The 26,935-nt window shown below is 39.4% G+C and overlaps 2 protein-coding genes across 6 annotated transcripts in view; one reads left to right on the top strand and one right to left on the bottom strand.

Moving 5' to 3' along the window:
• ARMC1 (armadillo repeat containing 1) overlaps positions 1 to 26,935 on the top strand; it is a 141,715-nt gene that overhangs the window by 82,147 nt on the left and 32,633 nt on the right. The window lies entirely within an intron of this gene.
• MTFR1 (mitochondrial fission regulator 1) lies at positions 948 to 26,351 on the bottom strand. 5 transcript variants are annotated; one of them, XM_068396258.1, is made up of 9 exons: positions 26,134 to 26,301; positions 20,187 to 20,240; positions 19,625 to 19,767; positions 16,218 to 16,316; positions 9,751 to 9,869; positions 6,447 to 6,688; positions 4,641 to 4,896; positions 4,288 to 4,456; positions 948 to 2,636 (listed from the first exon to the last, which is right to left on the bottom strand). In XM_068396258.1, the coding sequence occupies exons 2-9, from the start codon at positions 20,194 to 20,196 to the stop codon at positions 2,577 to 2,579; spliced, it is 1,098 nt and encodes a 365-aa protein (XP_068252359.1). In that variant the 5' UTR covers positions 20,197 to 20,240; positions 26,134 to 26,301; the 3' UTR covers positions 948 to 2,576. The 5 variants fall into 5 exon arrangements, with proteins under 5 accessions (XP_068252359.1, XP_068252358.1, XP_068252363.1 ...); XM_068396257.1 differs by having other exon boundaries at positions 26,144 to 26,301; XM_068396262.1 differs by lacking the exon at positions 20,187 to 20,240 and having other exon boundaries at positions 26,274 to 26,351.

The raw sequence follows: 26,935 nt of genomic DNA, 5'->3' as shown, positions 1-26,935 counted from the left end.
GTTGTGATCTGCAGATCTACTCCCGCTGGGCCCCACTGTTGGCTGACACACACAGTCAGAGACAAACAGGCCATAGGTTGGCGTCCAAGGTCTCTGCCCAGTGTGCATGAATGTCCTGAGTTTGAGGATGTTTTGTTTTACTGTGGGCAGTGGCATTGTGTATGTAAAAGTTTTCAAGTAGAAAGATACAAATTAAGGTACAGAAAAGTATGAAATAAATTATTTGATGGCAGCTTTGTGATTTTATTTTCTTGTGCAGATGACATTTCTTTTACCATAATTTTGTATCACTAGTAAGGTTTGCCACGCATTTTTGTATTTCTGGGGTGCTGGATACTGCACCTCACATCAGCAGTGCAAACTGTAAATGTTTAATGTGGGTTTTTTCTCCACGTTTTAGCCTAATTTAATAGGTCAAGTGATATCCCAAATTTTACAAGTTGATGATTTATTGGACTGAGTTACTTCATTTAAACGCTGACATTTAAAATAATGTAAATTGAAACACTTTCAACAGAGGTTTTGTCTCTGAAAGAAGACGAGGCCTTCAGCAGGGGTTTTCTGGGCCAGCTATTATGAAGCTGTGGCCCTTTGGGAGGGGGATGGTTGTGCCACACCTGGGGGCTGTCAGGGGAACCCAGCATACCAGGAGATGGAGAGACCATTAAATGAGTACCTTCCTCTTGGGTTTGTGGCGAGGCATAAATTTCTCACTGTTTCCTGATATTTTTTGTTTTGTTTTGTTTTTTAATCTGAGTGTAACTGAATTAACAACTCTGTGCTGTTCTATGACTAATTCTACAGTTACTCCTGCTGCACAGCAAGGTAAGTAGTCCAGTCCTGAAAGAGAGAGATCTATAGTCACTATAATAGAACGTAAACTGTACTTTATTGTGGCTGCTATCTGGTTGCTATCATTGGCGGAGTACCACAAATCACACGCACTATTTATTTTAACTCCTTTTATTTTTATATAGTGGCAATAGAGCATTAAATACAAAACTTGAAACCAAAATTAAAGGTGTTTTAAAGGCATTTAAAAGAACACGGAGATTTAATGTCCTAACAGTAAGACTGACGGCAGGGCATTTTGGAAGGAAGTTACACTGTGTACATATTAACACAAGTTGAAGTTTCACACCAGAAAACATCCTCCTCGATTGTACAATCTACATTCCAGTTATAAGCAGCAAAGCTTCAGTCATCTTCAGTAACCTACTCAGAGCCATTCAACTGTATTTAAGCAGTGCTGCTTTTTTCTTTTCCTAGAAAACAGAAGCTCTAAGAGGCACTTGTTCCAGCAGCCAGATCAACTTTGCACACTGCAATACCCAGACTCGGTATTTGCTATGCTCATTTATGGCCAGAGCAAACCTTGGCTTCATTTAAGTGTGTGGCTAAGTTGTAGCTCTGGTTCCTAAAGAGCTTTTTTTCAACCTGAATTTTATTTTTAGCTTGAGCCCTTTCTACAGCTGTGGCTGGAGGCATGACCTCAGGTGGTTGGTTAATGAACCAGCTCTGTACAGGTCTGGCACCAAATAGCTGCTATGGGATGACCCCAAAATGGCTTCCCCTGGAAAACAGGTTATGTGCAACAGCTGATACTGTCTCTCTTCCCTGCAAATAGGACCATGAGGGCTTGTGCAGTCCCCAGCTGCCAGAAACCCATCCAGGGACCCAAGACAGCTGGGGATAAAAAGGTGTCCCTGAGCATCTCTTAGTGCAGCTGAGATGAGCAATATACTTTTGGCAACTTGCACCCCCCAGTACTTTGTACTTTTTTTCTTATCTACATCACTTCTACGCTAGTTAACACATACTCTGACATTAATTATTTTACTCTGCTGCTATCTACTGGTTATTTCAAATTCACTGGACTACCTATTCACAGAGGCTCCCATAGCATGATTTACTCACTTGTCATGTGCTCTTTATGTTGGCCACAGGATGATACAAGTAGGTTTTGCTCTCTTACCCCTGTCAAGCTCATTTGAAACAAACAAACAAACAAATCCCTGCATAAAAATGTGCTACTACTTAAAATGTCTCATACCAAGTGACTTCTGCAGCAGATTTAAGTTTTCGCTTTCAGTAGGAAGCAGAATGCTTTCAGGTTTTCTTTGGGCTAAAAATTTGCTAAAATTAAGTTTAAAAGAAAGACTTTGACATGAAAAATTCAGTAACTAAACACTGTAGTGCAAGTTCTAGTTACAGCTCCAATAACTGATAGTAACTTAAGGGTGTATCACTATCGTTATTAACATGTACATAAATTTTTAAGGTGGTCAGTTATGCACAAAGAACATTGCATATATAACTTAGTGTTAGTAAACTAAAACCACCACATAAGTCTGAGTAGAAAGCCAGGTTTGAATACAAAATTAATACCTGAGTATAATGGTCAAATTTATTCCCCTTGATAAATCATACACAAACATGCTTAGTGCCTCAATTCTGCATTTCACATTAGGTTTTCCCCGTGTTGTAAGAGACCACTCAGTACTAGTGCTATTTGCAACGTAAAAGATTTCAGACAAAACAGCTTAAGAGTCTTTTGTGTAGTGATTTTCATACATTTAAGATTTTTCAATTAAAGTCTTCATTTTTCCTGTAGACTTCAGCATGTGCGGTCCAAACTGAGAAGGAAACCAGAAACATGTTCAGATTGCTTTCAACAGAAACCTAGTCCAGCTCTTACATGCAAGTTCTCAGTAAAAAACTAGAACTTGGTCAATTTCCTTTATCAACCTGCTTCTCTGCATGTGGATTTCACCCCCTTTAAGGCCACAAAGTGAAGGGAAACTTGTGTCAGCAATCAGCTGAAATCACTCAGATGAAGCAGCTAAACATCTGCTAGAGCAGCTCTGACTAGAGACAGTTCACTCTAGCACAGCAAAATTAGATAGATGGACTTATCTTTAGAAGCTGACAACCACTTGCTCTAGTGGCATTTAACAGTATTTCTGTTCTTACTCTATCCTGTGTTTTTGTGCAAGTCCTTTTAAAAAAACTATCATACAAGGATATCATATGAGGACTGATCTAGCAAAGAAGTTACGTATTAGTAAGTAACTGATGACAGATGTTTATTAGCTCATTATGGATCAACATTCTATCATTTAACAAATTAAAACCTTCAGTTTTCTTTGCTTTTGAGGACTACTTGATCCTTAATCTCAAAAGATGGACTGTAAATTTCAAAATTTGAAAAAGTCATGAAAAACCGATGTGTGCATAAGACATTGCCAACTCATGTTCTCTTCCTTAAAGCCCCAGAGATGCTGGGAAAAAATGATTTGATTCTTGGGGAATATATAACCTTTCAGTTATGAAGAACAGCCTGAACATTACAGGAATACACCTTAAAGACCTAAACCAGAAGGCAAGTAAGTCAACGTTGATAAGCTGAAGTACTCAGAAGTGCTGAGATTTGTGGCTTGGGAGTCTTACTTTCCTCAGAACTTAATTCAAAGTGCAGCCAGCTTTTGGAGGTCTATGTGCATTTTTCCAAATGCAGGAAGGGAAAAATAACTCTTTACTCTTCCTCTCTGCTTCTTTAGCACAAGGCTTTAAGGATTGCTTGCTAACAAAACTGATCTATACTGGCCTGTTTTTTAAGTGTATATTGCTAGAAACTTGCATCTTGAACATTCAGGGCTTAAAACCCCCTTACTTCAATTTCAAATCAATCTATCTGAAATAAACTAGAAGCCCTTAACTTGTACCATGATGTGAATTTTAAATATACCTTCATTTTAACATTCTTACGCTATAAAGAAACTGCTTTTATTTACTCTGCATTTCCAATCATTAGAAGAAACTCTCTATACCAAGATGAGCAGGCATTCTGAACAATTTGCTTTCTGCATTCCTAGAACTGGCTGACATGTTTCAGGATCTTGCTTCAGAATTTCACATGTACTATCTGAATGGTTAAGGTTGGTAACAGCAGGCAAACTCAGTTCAGATTTGTTTCTGGTATGAGCCCTTAGGAACTGAAATTTCAGAATATCACATGCTCGTGGCAACAGAAAAGATTTGTGTTTAAGAAAATAAGAAAACTATAACAGGGCTTTTTAAACCTAAGGCCAAAAGAATACACAGTCTTAAGATTTGATACTAAAAACATATGATTGCCACAAATCCTGGCTTATCAGCAGTACTTCATAGGGTTTTGTGGACAGGGATGCTAACTCGTAGGGATTTGCGTATGTTGGCAGAAAGACACATACTGGCTTTCACAAGTATCATTTTGTCCAAGCGTGTGTTCAGAACCACAATACTCACCAGCACTACTTCAGTCTTTGTCTTTGCTTCAGTCTTTGGAATCACTCTCTCTGTTTCACTTTGGCTATCATTTCGGTATCGATAAGCGAATTTCTTTTTGAGTGCTTCTGCTATTAATGCTGCAGGATCTGTAGGGTCAGGCACTTTAGATTTTGTACCTTCTGATGATCTAGAAAAGAAAATGAGAAGCATTAACATAGTCCAAAACAAAGCTTTAGAAGCTGTGAATGCTTTTGCATTCTGTTAGATGTTACATCAGTGTCTGTCTCACCTTGAAATAGTTCTGAGACATAACATAAAAACAAATAATTAATGCAAATGTTAAGACATTGATATTTATTTATATTTATTACCTTTTCACTGAGCGTAGTTTCACACTGTTCATGTCTTTGAGGATTTCTAGCATGTTTGGTATTTCAGACTTCTTTGGCCCATTTTCTGTCAGATTCTGTCCAGAGTTCGTTTTTTTGTTTTTCCTTTCTTTAATGAGCTCAATTGCAGACATACTCTGTTGTAGACCTGGGGGAGGGAGTGGTGGCGGAGGAGGAGGAGGTGGTGGTGGTGGAGGTGCAACAGGGACATCAGCTGAAGCAACTGGACTTGACCCAACTACAAATAAAACATGCATTCCACATCAGTTTACCATCATGCTACCATTATTTCACTTTCTTCTGAGAAGCAGGTACTGAGCTGCAAGTCACAGAGAATCTGCCACGTGAGCAGTGTTTCTTCCAACTTATCATCACAAATAAGAAATTACCATACAAGATTTTTAAATGTAAATTTCAGAGCTCAAATAGTGTTTACATTGAAGCTTACTCCAGCTCTCTGAGGTTTTTAGGCCAGCTAATCATCTGTCTGAAGATACAGACTCATGATAATCTTGATTCAAGTTCCTTGTACTCTTCAGGTAAAAATTGGTATTATAAATATAATAGCAGTAATAACTTGACAAATAAATCAAGAAACCTCTGCTCAAATCCACCTTTAAAGAAATCAGCAAAACCAGATCAAACCAGAGTTTTGAAGCTTGGAGTATAAAGTCTGTAACGATATGCATATCGATAATAGAGAGGAGTCCACTCTCTGTACAGATAGGCATACACCCCGTGTCATTACCATAATCTACCAGAAGAGGGAGGCAAAGATAAGCAAATCAAATAAAAATTTAATTTTCCTAATAAATATAGAGGTAAAGTGAAAACGATGAAAAATAAGTTATTAGTTATTTCACACAACCCCCCCCCAATAATTACAATTCAAGAGTGAAACCATGTGATCCTTAGAACTATTTCATAGTTTTGAATATGAACAGTTAAGGAAAAATAAAGTAACTGCTATCAGTTCAGAGACAAAAACTAAACAACATCTGAAGAATCACAATATGATTTTATACATAAACATAGGCAAAACTGTATTTGCTAAGTGACCTTAGGAAAGAGTGATAACTGAATGGCTGTCATCTCCAGTTGACAAGGGCCATCTCCCGCTAATCTTTGGAGATAGCAGACTTAGAACTGGAAGGCTGTCAGAGGTGAGGGAAAGAGAAGAAAGAAACTCAGGAAAAGAAGAATTATTCTGTTTACTACCAGAAACAGTGCACCACTTTTGGTTCCATCTGGACAATGTGTCTGATCCCAGAGATGATTCCAGTAAACAATTAATCTCCCTTTCTGTTATTTACTTCATAAACTTGAGATGTATATTACATATTCCAAAAGCATAATTAATATCTTGTATGATTACCTCATGATGCCAAAGAGCCTATTTCATTACTGGATTGAAAGACTTAAATGTTAGTAATTAAGTTACATTCTTTTAGTTTGGTTTAAGCCATCGTGTTTATCATGAGCTTTGCTCTGAAAGCTGTTTAATACTTCTTTACTCATCCACAGATTCAGAATTCTGGCAGACTTTCACACAAACATGGAGACTTCTGAAATACTAGAAAACACAGAAAATCTGGCAGGTCTCTTATCTTCAAGACCTATTGTCTATCCCTTAGTTAGTATGCTATGTCTGTTTAACAAACTAACCAAAACAATATGGAGAAGTGTTTAGTGTTGTAATATCTTACAGAAATGAATTAGCACATTATTAATTATAAAAGGGACAAATTCATTAACTAATTTGTGCTAAGAGTACAGCAAATTTAATACCTGCTGCCAGGTTCTGTTGTTCTTGCAAGATTACAATTTTGGCTATTTGTGCTCTTAAAGTGGCCAGTTCATTTTCTAGAGCACTGATCTTCTGCAGAGCTTCTTCATTTGCGGTCACTGTGCTCCTGGACACTGATTCTTCTTCCAGCGGGTTTTGTAAGGACATCTGTCTGTATGGGGACTTTCCAGAATGATGTAGTTCACCTGAAAGAGGCTGGGCTGTTTTTGACCAAACTTCTGACCTGTAACAAAAATATCACAGATTCCTTTTTCCTTTGTTAGAGATAATAACTAAAGCACTGTTACGTACACACCAGGAATACAAGCTGAAGACCTGACTTTAAAATTGGCTTTACACAAATCACTTCCACCAAGACATTAATGTAAACAAGAGCTTCACATCCTTTCTGTTTGCATCACGAGCTGTATTTCTTCTCTTCCCCTAGCCAGCTTTTTGTGGAATCCTTGATTTCAGGAGGAAAAAGAAATACATTCCCCCTCACCCCAATCTATTTCTCTGCCTCACGCCTATTGTATTTTTTGTTGGAATTAAGATTTAAATCTTCTTTTTTTTTTTTCCCCAAATGCTACCACTTTCCCCCCACAGCCTGCAAATAGTCACTTGTAGTTGATTCCTTCAAGAAGGAAGGGTTTCTTAGTTCCACAGCACATTTTTGTACTTTTTGGACTTCTGAAGGGACAGTTCTCCATTTTAGCAGTGAAAGAAGTACGGAGTACGTGAAAGAGCTTAGTGGCACAGAGGCTGCTTATATGTAAATGGGAAAGGGTCTTATATCTAGTTTTCTAACAACAAATAAAAACTATAGAGAAGAAAACTTCATACAGTTATTGAAAGTCCATAAGCTCCCCTCTTCTTTCTCTCTAGAGCAAGAATATGCAACTCTTGTTGCCTTCATTACCCACCAAAGCTCAAGCTATGTCAAATACTGAGGCATTACTGAGCATTTGCAGTCAAATAAGCATTTACAAAAGGTTAGATTCAGTGAAGACACCAACATTTTTAAACAGTTTACCTCAAGTAGAATTTATAAAGATTGATGACAATAGATTGTCATAAACATTATAACTGCAAAATATGACCACATACTTAATCCTCAATACTCCTTAACTTCAATCCCAAAACTTCTCAGGCAGGTCAGGATTCCACTATTTATTAAAACATGTAAGAACAGTGGCTAGTGATATGACTTTTCAAAATGTGTAGAATGGCTCCAGACTAATACAGCTTAAGAGCCCCACTGCCCTGGATGCATGGGTCAAGCTACTGTGGATACACATCTGCGGTTGTGCTGGACTTAAAGCAAGAGCCAAGACTTAAGGCTAGAACAAGCCCTGTGCTCTCTGACCACCTCAATCCAGAATTAGATACACATTTGAGTCTTCCACGACACTGACGGAAAAAATCAGCACAACTTGCAGAATTTTTTCGATCAAGCAGAACTGAATATCATCAAGGATGTTAAAACTTACGGGCTGTTATCTAGGTAGCAATAGAGAGCAACTAAAGCTGAGAAGAGAACAGGATGCTTCCTACAGCAGCCATCTCCCTGCTCTCCCTAAATAAGTAAGGTGGAAGGAGACAGTGGTCACTTCACTCTTTAAAACCTGCCTTCTAGAAACTCTTTAAGAGAGCAGAATAGCTAAACAACAAAGGGGATTTTCAGCTCAGAGCAGTAACAGCGTTTTAAGCAAATGTCTTGATTGGAATCTAATGCTGTGGAAAAATATTATGCCTGAATTGTCACTACTGCTCTGACTCAGGATAGCGGAAAAATGATTTGTCATTTAGTTGCTTCCTCTATAAAACTGCATTCACAGGAAAATTATGTCTGCAAGACTGTTTACTGAATCATACAGTGAATATATATTTAACAGTAACACCTATGTGATCTTGTCAAAACAGAGAATTTCAAATGCCTGGAAAACACCTAATGCATACTAGTTCCACTACATAATACTGTGCATAGACGTAATAAACTGTGCACATTGAAATACTCGTATTTGCTAAGTAATTCACTTCCCATGCTCCATTATAAGCTGTTTGCCTTAAGGTCACTATGTATCTGCAGGATTATTTTAGTCCCATCCCACATCCATCTGTCTCCCTTCCCCCCTTCACATGCAGACGTCTCAGCAAATACGCAAGTCCTACATCTTTCGTAACGGGTTCTCTGAAGCAACAAAGAGCTATTCTCTCTGTTGCCTCCATTAAACATAACAGCTTTACAGTTCAATCCTTTAACAAAATGTTTCTGTGCAAGCAAAAGTAGTATCGGCCAGTTGATTTCCTTCGCATCAAATACACTTTACAAAAGTGTTTCCCAAACAAGCGTTGATTTCTGTGACTCCTCTCTGAGTTTGTGAAATTAATGTGGCAGTGCCAGCATGTTTGTTATGCAAAGCTTCACTGTGGCAAGTCATGTTGGAGGGCATCTAGGTCATTACTAACCTATTTTGTGCTTGCAAATTAAGAACAGTATCCTCCAGTAATCTCTGAAGCCAAAAATCTGTGCCTTTCTCTGGAAGGTTAGTTTGTTTAGAAGAAAAACTTCCTCTGCGCTACAGAACTGTACCTCTGTTTTCTGGCTAGTCTGAGCAGTAATTTAGGTAGGTTGGAATAGAGAACTTCATCACTTCAGCCAACCTGCAGCTACTGTGCTATGTAGTACTCTTGGTCCAACACAACAGTACCTATCCCATCATTGTGGACACAGGTGCTCACATGCTTCCCTGCCAGTTTTCATTATGAAGATTAAAGACAAATATAAACCATAATTTTTTAATTGTCTCTAGCAGACTGCAGAGCCTTAACCAGAAAGGTGAATAAACAACGTGCCAGTTCTTGGATTGTCAGAATGACCATTGCTGCTAATTAGGAAGCTGTACAGTACACCACCCCACACTAATGAAAATCTCAGGAGAACTGGAGAATCGGTGTTAGCCATTGTGCCATACTACAGCAGACATTTTTGTGGGGACAAGGTTGCCTGAAGCTGTCACATGCAACTCTTTGCAATAAATAAGTAAATAAAAACCACAGCCTTCCTTGTATAAAGCCAATCTCCTGCATGTTCTCAAACCAGTCTTTCATTCATAATTCTGTTAGTCTAACCTCTAACTACTTCTTTTCCAGACCCTACCTTTTCTATCAGTCTTCGCTCTCTCTTCTCCCAGCATTCAAGTCCTCTCCATTACTTGCAATGCACAGTAGATTCTCATTGGAGAGAAGCTAGGTTTCTTCCTCTCAATTCAGAAGCTCAAAGAGAAGATTTGAGGAGCATACCTGAGCCTTGTGGACACTTCACCTTCTTCTTGAGCAACCCGTCCCACATCTGCAAAGGAGGCCACCGCATCTTCTCTAAGTTGATTAGGATGGTTTCCTTCTGTGGCATGAGAAGTAAGCTAAATTTTAAAGACAAGATTGAAGGTTTTAGAGTCACTATTCCCAGCCATGTCAGTTATTTTACCCAATACTTTCAGTGAGGCTACATGTAACTATTAACACATACATGCACAAAACACATCTGTAGACTTAGCACACTTGTTTCTGTCCTGGACTTGGTCCAGAACACTTTCACAGACTTCACAAGCTATTCAATCTAGTTTGCTGAACACTTTACAGAAACTATTTTAGGTTTTAAGGCTGATGGCTAACTACACATACTATCACATGACACTATTGAACACTAAAAATCCAATGCAAATTTTTATCTTAAAGACCAACAAACATCAACATTCTCAAGTAGTTTGTTCTATTAACTGAAATAATATGTTAATATGTTTTAAAATTATATTCATGACTAGTAGTTAAAAAAAAAATCATTAAGGCTACTAGTACTTCTTAAGTCTTTTGCTCTGATTTAGTATTGAAAGTGAAATTCTGTTGAAGTGTGTTGCCCTTCTCCTACAACTTCCAGAATTTCTGTACAAGAGAGAATAAGGGTGTGTACATTACACAGGGGGGGGGAAAAAAAAAAAAAGCAGCCATTTCTACTAGTTCAGTAATCACAAAGACTTTGAGTGAGAGGTAGGATGCAATCATAACAGAATACACTATTTGCTAACGATCTCATTTACAGCATACCAAACAAACTGACGCATCTGGAATATTGTGTCCAGTTCTGGGCCCCTCAGTTCAAGAAGGACAGGGAACTGTTAGAGAGAGTCCAGCACAGAGCCACGAAGATGATTAAGGGAGTGGAACATGATTAAGGGAGTGGAACATCTCCCTTATGACGAGAGGCTGAGGGAGTTGGGTCTTTTTAGCTTAGAGAAGAGGAGACTGAGGGGTGACCTCATTAATGTTTATAAATATGTAAAGGGCAAGTGTCATGAGGATGGAGCCAGGGTCTTCTCAGTGACATCCACTGACAGGACAAGGGGCAATGGGTGCAAGCTGGAACACAGGAGGTTCCACATAAATATGAGGAAAAACTTCTTTACAGTGAGGGTAACTGAACACTGGAACAGGCTGCCCAGAGAGGTTGTGGAGTCTCCTCTGGAGACATTCAAAACCCACCTGGATGCGTTCCTGAGTGATACGATCTAGGGAATCCTGCTCCAGCAGGGGGATTGGACTAGATGATCTTTCGAGGTCCCTTCCAATCCCTAACATTCTGTGATTCTGTGATTTTCCAGCATGGTTCTGCCATTAGCTTTATAGCTGTTCGAAGCCAAAGGTGAGCAAGGCTCCAGAGACTGGAACCTTTCTTAGATTTACAGTTAAGCGACCTGAATAGAGATTTGAAAAATTGCTTGGACCATCAATACATGCTCCAGAGCCACAAATATACAAAATGGTTTCAAATCTACTTTGAAATACTGTCTGCTTCCCTGGGTTAGACTAGGGCATGCGTACTCAGTCACTAGAGCAGCCTCGTCTCAGTATCTTAGCAGATAAAAGCTACTGAAACATCTTTCAGTAATTTCTTCTGCTCAGTCAGTCACCTTGAGTTACTTATCTCCAATGCAACTATACCATCTCTTTTGCTTGCATTACATAACAGAATCACAGAATCAACCAGGTTGGAAGAGATCTCAGGGATCATCGAGTCCAACTGCCGCCCCTACACCACCCTGTCAACTAGACCATGGCACTAAGTGCCATGTCCAGTCTTTTCTTAAACACATCCAGAGATGGTGACTCCACCACCTCCCTGGGCAGCCCATTCCAATGTCTAATAACCCTTTCGGTAAAGAAATTCTTCCTGATGTCCAACCTGAACCTCCCCTGGTGAAACTTGAGGCTGTGCCCTCTTGTCCTATCGCTAGTTGCCCGGGAGAAGAGGCCAACAATAACAATCCACAGGCCAAATTTGCACATGAGCCATTGCAGCTGTTTAAGTGCTGCCTGCTGCTGGTAGTGGCCAAGAAGCTAGTAATACTGACAAAGATGGTGGTAGTATGTAATAGTTTGTGAAGACAGCTTTGATGCAGCCTGTTAGCATTTAGGTCAATTTTCAAGGCAACTCACCTCTGTAAGAGGAAACTATTACATAGTAGCAACTACAAAATGTTAACATTAACCTGAATTTGTAGCAGACCTATCACAGTAGGACTGCAGGTTAGATTGGGTGAAACCATTTCTGAAGAACATCCACAGATATTTCAGTTGTAGCCTTTCATACAGAAGTCCCAGGAAGACAGAACTTGTGGGTTTGGGCTTGTTTTTTCCCCAGGAGTTGTTACAAACAGCTTTGGAAACCAAGATTAGTCATCTTCACCTCACACTCTCGCTACTTGTATGTGAGCCTTTATCACAGCTCCCAGGAGTGTGTATTGGCACCATCAGATGTTTTGGAAACAACAGGGTTTTTTCCAGGTAGCATCAGCACAGATGGTAATATGTTTATCACATTAACAGTTGTGCCTAATACCATCACACTCTGCCTCTCTTTAGAACAGTCTAGAGAACACTATATTGCATGTTAAGATTTTCATTGTTTCAGGTTTCCTTGGCTTTTTTAAAATAAAAAGAAATTTTCATGATCTCAGCATCTGTATTAATGTTAATGGCAATTTAAAAAATCCATAGTACATTAGCCACTTCTTGCAGGTGACACAGATTTTCCTGATGGTAATGGCCACATGAGGAACTATTACCATGGAAAAACTGAAGGCACATTTAAATAAAGGCACTACACATACTTGCATCAAAAATAATTTTATAAATCAACAGTAAGGAATGCATTTACCACTGCCAGGTTTCCTGCATTGTGAGATAAATAACTTCTAATCTAACATTTAGCAGCAAGCCTTCTGTTATATAGTGATGCAGGTTTCTTACTTTTTTATTCGTATTTGTATGTAAACAGAATCTGCTTGTTACCCCATATACAGATGTTTCTTTTCTCTATCCCTAAAAACAGCAAGGCCTTCCACAGCAGTGGATTTTGAATTTCAAGTTAATGCAAGATTTTTACTTTAATTTAAAGGTTAAAAGCCAACATCTAGCTCTTAAAGATTTCGCGTGTCCATAGAACGATGCTTAAACAACTCTTTGATTACCCTATTCCTCCAGCCAGCCTTAGCTGAAGAAAACTTTGACAACTGCTCTGCCAGCACCTGAAATGGAGAACAGAGCTAAAAACAGAGGCTCAGTTCTACTGGATGGCAGGAACTGAATGAAACAGTGAAAGTAGCCTGCTTTTCTTTCTTTGGATACTGTGTAGTTGCTTCCCCTGCTCCTTCCTTCACAGTTTTTTTTACGTGTTTTAGTGTGCATGTATGCTGTGCACACACACATGCACGCCTGCGGGTCTCAGACCCATTTCTCCATGAATTTCTGAAGAAAAGACAACACACACTGTACTGTTTTGGCTGATGTCATAGAATCATAGAAAATATCAAGCTGAAGGGGACCCATAAGAATCGGGTCCAACTCCCAAAGAGTCAGCCCCACCAGTGTTTCCGCCCGGTTTCGAACCGGGGACCTTTCGCGCGTTAGGCGAACGTGATAACACTACGGAAACGCTGCTTAGGCAGATGTTAAAGCAGGACCCCTACTTTTCGTTTGCTCCAGGAAGTGAAAAGCAAAACAACTATTTTTATACGTTTGAGGATAGAATAAAAACTCTAATTTCAAATTGCTAATACAGTTAGGTATTAGACATTTGGAAATACTTCTTCAAGTAAGACAAACTTGCTATGATTTTTCAAATTAGCCCAGTAAACTCTGATGTTTGCTATGTGAACACCAATTCCTTAGGAGACCTCTACTGAGTTATCAGGTTTCTGTCAGACAAACAGGAGAAGCATGGGACTAGAACAAAGATGCTCTAGCTTAAGGATACTATCTTGAGAGACAGTATTGTAGGTTTGGTTGAATCTACCTAGGCTATATTGGTAAGTTTAACATTATTTTCTCCTAAAGACTACAGATAAACCTAAAAAATATGACATACAAAAGAACTATATGAACCATTGTCATTTGTTCATGCCATATAGAGTATATAAGGTAAGCTCTGCCACCGCTTACTGAATACGTAAGCAGCATTTAGCAATTAATTTAAATGGTGACTATGGCAAGAACCATAGACAGATACTACAACAGTCAGTAGACCTCAAAAATCAAAATGTTAGGCTACGACTCGTTTTTCACACTAGCTGCAAAAAGCATGCTAGAAGAGAAGAATGAACATAACAGAGATATTTTTTCAGTATCTCTTATCCGTTTATCATAAGGAAAATGAAGACCTGTGGAAAGTTTGTTGCTCTCAGATGAAGTTACAAACACTGATGATATACATGCACCCTCAGATGAGGCAAGTAAGGTTAGCTTTGGTTTTTAAACAAAGTGACTTACAGCAAGGTTCAGCGCATCGTCCTTTCATAATATAGCTAAAGCTGGCAAGAAAGAAAGAGGAAAAGACAGCTATAGGAAAGCGTCAGTTGCAACAGCATAAAAACGATTGAGACCAGTATTGAACTTCACTATAGAATCTGAACGCTGAGATAGAGACATAAAAAACAGATGTTAGCATCACACTTTTACATGTTCAGCAGTTTATATATTAAAATAGTTTAAAGCCTGTATAAACCACATAAAGTTCAATGCGTTTCAAGGCTCAAATCTTGAAATTCATATTTCTATTCAATCAACTCTGACAACTGCGCATCTATTTTTAGGATCTTTTCCTTTCGCCTAATAGAACATGAATGTTTATACTTAGTGTGCATAAAATCTAAGCAAAGCTGACTGTCTCTTTAAGAGGAAAAAAGGCAAATATTTTATTTATTCTAACACAGAATTCAGATGAAGACATATATATATTTTTATTTCAACACTAAAAATATTCAGGAACAGATTCTCCAGATGTATCTTACAGCTCTTTGCAAGTACATGAAACAGAAATGTCTTCTTTTATGCACCATATTAAGAGAAGGCAGTATTTGGCTAACTATCTGCAAATAAGCATCATCTTCCCTTGTATGGCCTTTACAGTACAGAAAATCAAATACATTATAGGAAGACTTCATTTCCTTTCAAATCTGAGGCACTCGGAGCCTTATTGCTGGCACAACTACTATTAATTATATATCCAAAAGTTTAAATCCAGCATGTCATTTTGTTGTCTTTCTCACCTGCACAAATCCCCACTCCCACAATGGATATATTTATTTTTTAAGTTTCACCAAACCACTAGTAGTGGGAGATGGTTGCCCCCCTCATTTCTCAATGTAATTATTTAAGAGAGACAAAACGTTGGCATGGCTTTTACTATCACACCAAAAAGCCTTCTATGGTAATCTGAACTACCTGATTTTGCTGCTATAATTTCAAGTCTAAATATTGTTCATACATTTCATATAGGATAAAGAAACTAATTTAAACAGTGAAAAATTTAGCTGTGTGGGAATTGCCTTGTCTCAGTGCAGGTAACGATTCCCACCATTCATCTGTATGCTCCCCACCCTTCCTTGACCCAAGAAACATTCCTCTCTCAGCTTGAGTTTCAAACACTAAATTTCTCCAATTTCATACCCACCCCCTATCCCCAACACACACGGAGTTGAAGAGACTATGTGTAACAGCTTCCATTTTCCCATCTGTTCCTGAAACACTTGTTATAAAAAGCGAGGGTTTTCTCCTCCTTAAGCTTTTACCCTCACTCTTTACCCTCCCACTACACGAAGTTGAAGTTAAAAGCAAACAAGTCAGAAAGCTGCACAGAACTGAAGTTTCCCTTTCACCTGTCCAGTGCTAGCCTTGTATTTAAAACAAAAGCAAACAGGGTACTCATGTTATCTTGTTACTAATGTTTTACTTTCTGATAAGCTGTTTATTTTCCCAAATATTTTTAAGTAACTGTTCATCTTTACACGCCTCTTAAGCCTAGCTTACAAGTACTGTTTACAAAAATAAGTTTCAAACATTTTTCTCTTTCATGAATATATTATTTTCCAAGAATAACTTTTTAATACTGTATTGGCTCATTTTAGAATTTCCAGTTTCCTTAGGGGAAAAAAAACTGTTTCAAGTTTCATCATGTGTGTAACAGCAACATGCTTTTAGGTTTTAGGCAGTACAGAAGCTGAAGAATCTGTATTTGGAAAAAATCAGAACTGAAGTGGGAAGAACTGAAGTAAACTAATTCTCCTATGTGCCTGGTTTTATCACGTTCTGCTTTTACAAACCCTCTCGTCATTTATTTAAATGAACTGCATATTTGCTTAAAATCTTTTGATGCAAGAGCAAATCCCTTTATCAGTATAGTGAAACACGTATTCTAAACTGTTGAGAACACCTACCTGAAACTGAACTCTTGGACACTGTATAAGAGAGAGGTTAGTACCAATTTTTCTTACAATACTTCGAGATGAACCATAAGGCTTGCTTGACCAAAGCACCTAGGTGGGAAGGAAAAAGAAACCAGCTGTTAGGTAACTGATTTTTATATCATATTGGAATCGGTTTCCCTTATCCTTCCACACAATGCTTGTGCTAAATATATTTAAAATTATTCCTTTCATGCTAGAATAGAATATAATATAAATACACTGAAATTTGTATCAGTGAACTCCTTACACTGTACAACCGAAATGGCACACAATTTGGTTTTGTTGTTAACAATATAGCTATGGCTGTTTAAGTTTCAAGTTTAAGTTTTTAAGATACAAGAGTCGGAAGCATCTTCAAAAGCATAATTTGTCCATTTTCAAGACAATAAAGAACGTGCATTGGGTCAGACACCTCTTTTTAAGAGGTTTCAAGAAAAGCCACCCAATCATGAAAAATCCATAAAGTTATGTAATTCTACATCTCACAAAATATATTTTTTCTTTTTTAATTAAGAGCTCTTTTAACACAGGAACAATGTCTACCAGTCTTAATAAAAACATAAGCATGAAAATGTAACTGTGAAATTAAAGGGCAAAGAAAAGGAAAAGGCAGAAAATAAATATATGAGAATGAAACTTTGTCTTAAAAAAAAATACATTCACCATAAAATTGCACACAGCACCTCAACACACCTGGCTGTTTCTACTGCAATTCAGATTTCTTCTACGTTGCTTCAACAGGGATTGAATTTGCTTTCTTTTGTTGTACTTACTGACGGGAATGTTTGCTCTACAATTTACCACAGTTGTGTGAAATAAAATGAGACTTTAATCCTAGAAGAATACTACAAAATGAGCCAGAACAGAAGCAAAAAAAAAACCCCAAAGGGAAGTAGGAAAGATTTCAGCACAGGGAAAGGCAACAAAAACAATGCAAAGAAGAAAAAGAATAATGGGAAGACTCTAACACAGAGAACGTTGTTAGTAAAAAATTACAACACTGTATCGTAATTTAAAAAATTTGGCCAGTGTTTACTTATACTTGTAGATATGAATTTACTCCTCAGATCTCAGTTTTTAAAGGCTCATAGCTTCAAGCAAACTCAACATCCTGTTAGAAGGTTGCCCAACAAAGAAAACTTAGATAGAACCCAGGCTATTAATACTGAAACAACCCTCATCTGGCATGGCAATATTGCCTGTGTGATGAGTGTAAGCATATGTGGGAGTTTCACAACACGCAGGGGAATAACATTTTGATATACTAAGCAAAGATCACTACCCTTAGATTCTGAAGTTTCTATTAAAAAGAAGAACTTGTGCTCCATGGTATTTATCACTAGATTATATTGTCTCAGAAACCACACAAACATTTTGCTTATTTCTAAACAAGTATCTTTCCTTCCTCTGGCTTTATTGGAATGTATAAATTTTGACAAAATAAATGTGCACTGCACATATGCTACGCTAGATCCTCACATCAGAGACGCAACTTTGCCATTGATCCACTCAGACCCATTTTTCCATTCTATGAAACATACGTTCTCTTGCTTAATATGCTGCTAAGTTTGAACGCAAATTTTTTCAATGCAGAGTACTCTATTGATCCTTTATTTTGGATGCCTCAAACAAAGACCTCACATTCGTGACTATCACATCACTGTTTGTCTACGTGTCTAAGCAAATAGTATGTAGAACGGGAGCCTTCAAGAAAAAGTCACTGACAAACAGTACTGCAATAATACGGCCTCACTATTCACAACAGATTTTGATGTTAGAAGCAGAACTGGTGGCGATAGCCTCAAAGCAATGCTGCATCGGAAAAAATAATTCTAGTCAAGGGAAGGCTTAATTAATTACAGAAGTACTTCCACAACGGCAAAAGAACCTAGACTACATGCTGCATTATCAACACAAACATAATGCGTTTTAAATAAGTGGCAAAACTTGTTTAGAGATTGCTCAGACCACAGACAAGATGTTGACCAGCACCCAGATCCTCAAAAATATTTGGTCCCCAAATGCCCTTGGAGTTGCTCAACAACAGTGGTTTGGTGCACCAGAACTTTTAATGACTCGGTTTTGGTAATTCAAGATATGCCTGGAGAATATTTTCAGAAAACTGCATGGAAGCTGTGCCACAAGGTATGCAAATAAAGTCAGCACACTGCTCAGCTGAGCTAATAAGTCTCAGCACTTCTCTACCCAAGTTCACACAACTTCTTGTTGACTTGAAGCACTGGCAGAGCAAGTCTGCAAAATATTACTTAGTCATACCCTCTTATTGCATCAGTGTTTTGCTGTTGTCCAGAACAGCTGACATTTGGAAATGTAACTGCTTTATCACAAGCTTGATACAAGTAGAGAATGGAGGGAAACAGATCAAAAACTTGTCATGTCCCCCCGCCATTTAGGCTGAAAGATGTTGCTGACAATGACCACAGCTGGACCACTACTCATGGTAGTCCAGCATATCCTCATACTTTGAATTTTCAAAGTTACACTGCATGAAATCTCAGATCCAAGTTCAAATAAAATCCTAAAATACAGATTCTTATTGGTAATTTTAATTTACAATGTGAAAACATTTTGCTCTCCGTAAATTCCCAAGATTGATAAAAGGTTCTCCCAAAATAATCCAGAGTAAGAACTGCCCTTCTAAGTACAGAACATAGCTGTAAAGGATTTTCCCATTGTTAAAACATCAAAATATTTCGACAACTTACAGGGATTACTGCACTGAGTAACCCCTTTTGATTGAGTACCAATACTTCTACTCAAAATAGCTTCCTAAAGGTCCCAGTGACAAAGCAGTTGATGTGTAGCAGATCTCTCTCTCTCTGCATTCAAAGAAAACTCTATGTATACACTTTCCTCCAAGAGGAGAGCTATGTGTGCACATTCCTCTGTTTCCCCAGTGAAGAACACAGCCATGTTACTCTCATGTACTGTAACGTTTTCAGGAGAGGTAAATATAGCACAATTATCATCATCACAGTTTCACAGGGCTTTTCATATCTCCAAGATAAGAGCAAAGAAATAAGATTATTTAAGAACTAATATAACTGTTAAAAATCAGTTGAAAAATTTCCTTCAGCTTCAAAACACACATAGAAGTCCAGCATGAAAAGCAGTGTCTACAATGTAAACAGTTTGTTATTAGAGCTAGAAGGAACTGCATGGTATTTTAAACACACATATTACTCAATACTTCAGTGTCTAAGTAGCAAACCATACTTTTTCAGCAATGCAGAATCATACAAGTATTGAGTATACTTAAAAGTGTTCTGCTGGAATAGATAAGCACAAACTAAAATATATGAAGTGCTTTCTATACCTGATTTTGTGGAAACATGAAGCAAGTTTGAAACACTTACTGATTCCATGTTTAATCCAACTTGTTCAAAAGCCATCCTAATTAAGCGCTTAAGCCAGCAAATCATTTGGAATGGGAAAATCCTTTCCAAACTTGGATTTAAGCCTTCCAAACCCACAGGGCTGCAGAGGTTCCATAGTACTTCTGAAACGACAAACATAAGAATTTTAGATGCATGTTGTGGAACACACACAGAAGTAAACTGCTACATCCATTCCTAAAAAAAACAAGCTTTAGAAACAGTTATGAAAACAAGATGTTAGGTGACAACAATTTCTAGTACTGCAATGTATAGGCATTCAGAAGGCATTTACTTAATATAGGTGACAAAGATTTTTAGTAGTGTCATTTTTAAGAAATTAAAGCTGTTGCAAAGTTAATGATTAAAAAGCTGGGGAAATGATTGCTCACTTAGCTTGGACAGATGATGGTGTTCAACTACTAAAAGCGAGCACCGAACGCTAGGGAATGGCTGCAGCTGCGGACTAGCACTAAGGTTAAAGGGCCATACTCCTATCTAAAATTCATTTCTATGCAGGAACAAACTATAGAAAGCTGATCACCTCTCTTCATTCACATTCTCTGACAGCTTTGTTGTTTCCTCCTTTTTCCCACAACTGAGGAGAGAAAGGAAACATGGGAAAATGACTAATGCAAGAAAATGACAGGAAATAGCGTAGATGTGGGACCTGAAAATATTCAAGAAATTTATAAAGTTGGACAGATTTCAAATTGCATCTATTTATACGTACTACCATTCACTTAAATCAAGATGTTTTTATTGCTCCTCTAGTGAAAATAGAGTAGCTTTTCTTAAACTGCATTCTACACCACGCATAACTTGGATGCCACTGAGAAGCCACCAAAACCAAAACGGAAGCCATTGATTTAGGTTTACTTTTTTGTCTTGTGTATCAGGCTAGAAACAACGCTCTGTTGAACCACTCTGGACAACATTATTTGTAGCACAAATAACAGTGTTGCTGAAGCCACTAGATATATACAGTGATGACTAAAGCAACATAGCAGTAAGGTACTGGTACTTGGCAAGTTTGAAAGTCAGGACATGGAAAAGCTGTGCTGTTTGGAAGCGCCCACAAACGTTACAGTTAAACCATCACTGTTTCCAGTACAAATGGTTTTTTTTTCAACAGTTTATAGTTCCTTGGTGATAACCTGCTTCTTGTGGAAACTTGGCAGGAACAGTGCAACTCTACAGTTATCTTTTTTTAGACAGGCTTAAAAAAAAAAAAAAAAAGTTGGTATTAGTTTCTCATCACCAGAGAAAGTAAAAGACATTTCCCAACAGGATTTTCTTTTATTTCTGAATAAAATAGGAAGAAACTACTAATAGATCAGCTAAAGGAGGACTAATGAAAATATAAGAATAAAAAAATTATTAAAAAAAAAAGTGAACTAATCACCATGAGATTAGAATGGAAACTGCAATTGTTATAAGAAAAACAATAGGGAAGAATAATGGGCTACCTATCAAACAGCCATGAATATAAGCTACAGTCGTACATAAGTCATGGACTTATTTATGGAAAGCTGGAAAAGTCTGTTAGGGAAGCATTACCGTCTACTTGATCTATTCTTCCTTTAGGCATCTGTTACTCTTCCCTCAGACAAGCTACTGGACTGTATGGATCTTTGATCACATTGCATCTGCTGTGTTTTTAAAACAGGAAGAATACAAGTCTTTCTGCATGCCCCATATTAGATTTGGCATCATATCTGGCACTGTAGACATTCAGTGACATAAAAGAGACAGGAATGCTCCTTTAAAAGGGGTAACCTGCTCCAAAAGTGTGATACATGTGATGCATTCTGCCTCATTCCAAAGTTCAGACTTGTTGAACATGTAGTGTGGAAATCAAAGAGAAGAAAAACAGAAGCTGTGTCCGGACATTCCGACAAAAGAGAAAAAAAGGTAGAGACTGTATTGCTAAGCAATTTCGAGGACAGGGCTGGCTGGTAAAGGCAAGTGATAGGACTATAAAGGGATGACTGCATCCTGATACGTTGCTCTTTCAACAGATAGCCAGGTCATTACTTTAAAAATCCCAAGATGTAGTCAGAGTCATGTGTTGTTTCAGGAAGTGAAGAAAAGGTATTATCCTGTTTCTGATCAGCGGAGAGGACTGAGTCTTCAATAACAGAGACAATTTGCACAGAAGTGAAAAGGGAGTGTTACAACTTCCTCTGAGGAAATCAGAGCAGGTCTAGAAAGTTTCCATGAACTCAAGAAACTGAGAGGCAAAGAAATAAAGGAATGACATAAAAACTGTCAAGATAACCAATTAAAGGCCCAAAAGCAGATACAGAAAAAAGTAGCATAATATTAGGATGACAGAATAGTACAAATATGAAGTAGTAAATTAAAAAAGACTACGGTATAAATTGTGTTCCAGCTTACAGGCATAAAAAAATCCTACATATGTATTAGGCGTAAGCAGGAGACAAGAGAGAGAGACACAATGTAACAGGAGAGGAAAGCAAGCAATGAGTGATAGATATAGAGTCAGTATATTCTGTGTTTTCCCTTGAAGATGGTAGAAAAGACAGAGACAGATGTCAGAATGGGATAGACAACTCTGAAAAGTTATAAGCATCCAGGCCAACAGTGTCTAGTGAAATTAACCTTGAACAGCTCAGAAATTAGCCAAAGCAATTTGTGAAATATTAGTGATTACTTTTAGAAACTTGTTCAATGACATCCAAAAGACCCAGGAATAAAAGGAGCATCATGACACAAAGCATCGGGAATAGTCCGAAATACTCATCCTGCCCTGAAACATTTAGGTGACCTTTTATAATTCCAGGTTCTAAGACTTTGATGACCAAACACAAAAAAAGCATTAATTCAACAAAACAACTACTTCAATAAAATTATTATTTATAGTTCACATTATAAATATTTGTTTCTTCTGTAGCCTAAATACTTCAAGTACCTAAGACTGGGATCATCAACTCCTTGCTCTTGTCAATGACAAGTTACCTGCTTTTGCAGAAGAAAGTGACAGAGGTCAATCTGCAAGAATGCAGAGTACCAACCAGTTCCGGGATTAGTTTCCTCAGTTCCTGGCACTAAGGAAAACCACCATGTTTTAACAGCCTCCAGCTAATTTGTTACCTAAAAGGAGATCTAAAATGAAAATGCTTATATCAGCTTGATATTTTTATGAGATCTATTAAGTTTTCCAGACAAACTTGATACTCATTTCTTCCAGACTATATTGCACTATACGTTTCTTCATAAATCTCAAGTTATTTCACAATTATTTTATGTGCCAAGAACAGAAAGTGTTCATTCCAAATGAAACTGCTGGACAGCAAGAAAGAAAACATTACCAAATTTTTCTCTCATGCTGTGTACACATGCCAATTTCAGAAGCAGGGGTTAAATGTTTATTGCTTTTATTAACCTAGAACAATACCTGTTTAAAATATAGATACTTGCTTTATCCATCCTCTATCTTCTTTACGTTACCTAAACTAAAAATAATAGTAGTTTAATTCCCCTACAGCTTCCACAACTTAATTACTACAATAAAATGCCCTGAGTGATGGTAATATTGCTGTAACACATGGTCCTTCTGCTGTGCTTAAGCAAAACTATTATGATTAGCAGTAGCCATAGGCAAGACTCCCAAAAGAGGTTGTAAGAGTAATAACACTAAGAATTACATTTCACTGCATAATGCAGGTGGTGGTTGGAATTTCATGGGTTCTTCATTTATAAAACTCTACTTACACAGAAATTAGCAATGCTGAAGAACCTTCCTTCTGATATGGAAATATGCAGGAATTCCCTGGTTCAGAAATGAGGAGGTCTACATTTCTGAGTGTCAGGGTTCTCACCTTAGCCTCCTTGAACTCTCTTTTGCCCCCACTCTTCCCAACCACTTTTGCAGGTTTCACTCAACACTGTCATATAAAGTACCAGCCTACAAAGCTGAGAGGTAATACCACTTATAAATTACAAAATGGTCAGGAAATAAATATAAAGGCTCTGGAGGCTGTACACATAAGGCACACTACTCAGTAAATATGAAATGGAGCCCTTTGCCAGGCTTTCTAGTGAGTCCTACCCATGAGAGACAAAAAGAAGGAAAAAACAGATGCAGCTGCTTTCAAATTGAAATTCTTCTGTGTGTCTTTCCCAATGTTATATTTGTCCAAGTCCCTTTCAAATTATGAGTTCTTGCTCTTAAAAAGAAATACAATATTCATATTTTTCTTACTGAAGGAAGTTTCTCTCGTTCACGTAAGCTCCGCACAAAAATAAAAGAGAATGGCTTAATGGGCTTGAGACAGCAGATCAGCCTTCACAAAGAATAAACAAATGCATGAAATCTGAAAATGAAATGTCTTGTCTCTAAATTGAAAGGGTATGCATAACATAAAGAAGTAAAAAATTTTCACAGAAGCATGGTTTCAAAGGAATACCAACCACACCAAAAATCACACACAAAAAGAGTAGGTTCCTCCTTATTTTAGCAGGGAACTAGGTCACATATCTTCATGGTCTTTAAGACTGACACATGACCCAAGCTCATCTCATTAAATTATATCCATAAGGAAACATATTAAAGAAGTAATAAAGAAACATGGAGCCAACAAAAAATTATCAGAGCAACAGCAAGCCAGGCAGGCAGGAAGAATATTCTGATAAAGGACTAGATCCTCTCCCAAATCAACACAGACCGATTATAAGTAATGTAAGTATTTGGCAGAGATCAGACAGCCAACTACAGAGGTCTGTTTTCTGGCTTGGAAGTCACAAATAATGAAGTGCCCTATTGCTTTCAGAAACACTTGTTTGGAAGGATATGCCAAGAGAAATAAAAGTCAGTGAATACTACAGAGACAATCAAGGGCTTATCTAAGCTAGTATCAGCATGAAATCTAAAGCAAGAATTGAAAATAATACATACTTGCAACAGAAGTTGTTAAAGCTTTCTTAAAAATATAGCCTAGTCATATATACCTCAACGTGCAAAATCATATTCATCACACCTTACCCATGTTACCTTATCTTGCCAATTAAGGATGGAGAACAAAAAAGTTCCATCTTTAAACACTCGTTTAATCAAAAGCCTTTGCTCAGCAGAGTTTATATCTACACGGTATAATATGATACCGTGTAGAGGTAAATGAAATCCTTCAACATCTCCAAACCACACAGTATTATACTACACAGTCATAACCATATACCTACACTTTCCTGCCACACATACAGACCTCCCTAGTCATTGCTGTGAATGCCAGTCATTCTGCCACGTCTTTGAGAAACAAGAACATGCAAATTTCATTAGCAAAAGGGTGTATTTGTCTGAAAAAGCATTTAAAATGTCCTATGTTTTTCCCCAAAAATCTCTCTTTGTAACAACACTGAGTTCCTACATGCAGCAATCATATTTCAACTAGTGACCTCTATGAAGAAAATTATTTTGATTCGGCAAGTTAATGTGAACTTTTAGAGCCGATGTGCAGAAAACTCAACTCCCTTCTTTTTTTCCTTACCACCTAGGTAAAAAGCAATGGGTATCGGAAAACTGAATTATTTCCTTTTCATTTACTCTTTCTAAGTCTTATCTTCACAAGCGCTACCGAGGACTACGCCTGTCTGAGGACAGCACGTAAATATTAATGAAGTCTTGCTGACGCTATTGGACAGAGATCAATACACTATGGTTGACGCCAACATTCAAACTCTACTCACACCCAGTGTTTGGAGTTTCGACAGCTTGTTAAACAAAATAAAAACAAGCGTCTAGCAAGTTACTTATGACAATTGCAGAAGAACCTCAGCACAGCAGCAGTATCACTAAAGGATACAAAGTAAGCATCATAAACTTACAGAAAAGGAAAATAAGCACCAGACCCCTTAAGACTAGGCTCCTTTTCCCTCTATATGCTACCTCTATAGCTTAAAGCCTCCTAAAAAACCTTCCCTGAAACTTCCCCAGATTATCTTTTATTTCCGTGACTCCCCTCACAGCAACGTAAGAGGGTTTCAGTTTCAGTCAGCTCGCCTGCACTAACGACAGCTTCGACCCCACCACCCCGAGCCGTTTCCATGCTGCTCTGCTCCTCCGGAAAGGCGCCGCAAGCACGGCGCCTTCGCAAGGCCTTCACTGCCCGGCACCTGCCCTGCCCTAGATCGGCCCTCGGCGCTGCCACGCTCACAGCGGGAGGCGGCGGCTCCATCCCGCCGCCCTGCCCGAGGACAGCAGCCATGAGCGGGGCTGCCCTGAGCGGCCTACACCCGCTTCCAGCCGAGCAGCACCCCCAGCTCCCCTCGGCGCCGACACCCGAGTTCCTGAGGGCAGACCCCACAGGAGAATACCCTCTCAACACCCCCCGTCCCCGCCCCACACACCCATACAGGGCTCCCGGTCTGAGGGGGCCCCGGCTGAGCCGGGCACAGCGGCAGCGGCCCGCGAGGAGAGGCGTGCTAAGCACAGCAGCCTCCGGGCCCGGGTCGCGCTCCCCCTCACGCACCGCTCCTCACCCAGGACCAGGCGCGATGAGAGGGGCTGCCCAGGAGGAAGGGGAGGCCCGCGGGCCGCCTGGGGCAAGGCGCCGCCACGCGCCCCGCCGCTCTCGCCTCAACCGCCGTCCGCGCGACCCCGCTCTCTCACCCGCTTCTTCCACCGCGGCTCGCGACCCCCCCGCCGGCAGCCAATCCGCGGCCGCCCCGGCGCCGCTCCGACCAATAGTAGCCGCGCACGCGAGAGGCGGGACCTCGAATGCCCTCCACAAGGCTGCGGCGCCGCGACCTACCCGGCAACCACCGGGCCCGGAGGGGACGGGTGAAACCGCCCCGCCCCTCTCCCCCCACAACCGGTCACGGCCGGGTCACGTGACGGATCCCCTCCAATAAGACGGGGCCCCGGCAGAGCAGTCAGCGATTGCGCGGCGGCGGACGGGGCATGGCTGTGGCGCGGAACATACCTGCGGGGCCCCTCAGCGCGGGGGGGAGCGGCAGGAGGCCTGCCTGGAGCAGGCTCCTCCGGGGTGCGGAGGTTGCTAGTATCGGAAGCGCTCGGTGCCTGGCCGGGGGAGGGGGAAGGGTGTTCCGGACCCGCAGCAGTAACTGGCGGTGCTGCCGGGCGGCTGCCGCTGGCTGACGGCGCGCTGGGCTGCGGGTGTCGGCTGCGGCACCGCCGGTTGCTTTGTGGGTGGTGGCGGGGGCGGCTGCGTCCCATTAAACCGTGCAGGCAAGGACAGCGATGCTGCCGCGGGTACGGGGCGAGAGGTGTTTCTACGGGAGCGACAGCGGCGTGCCTCGAAATGGGGGGGC

Source organism: Nyctibius grandis, chromosome 3 (assembly GCF_013368605.1).
Source record: "Nyctibius grandis isolate bNycGra1 chromosome 3, bNycGra1.pri, whole genome shotgun sequence".
In the NCBI taxonomy this organism is placed as follows: Eukaryota; Metazoa; Chordata; class Aves; order Nyctibiiformes; family Nyctibiidae; genus Nyctibius; species Nyctibius grandis.
The sequence above is the reverse complement of the archived record's forward strand: the minus strand, read 5'-3'. Positions and strand labels throughout refer to the sequence as shown.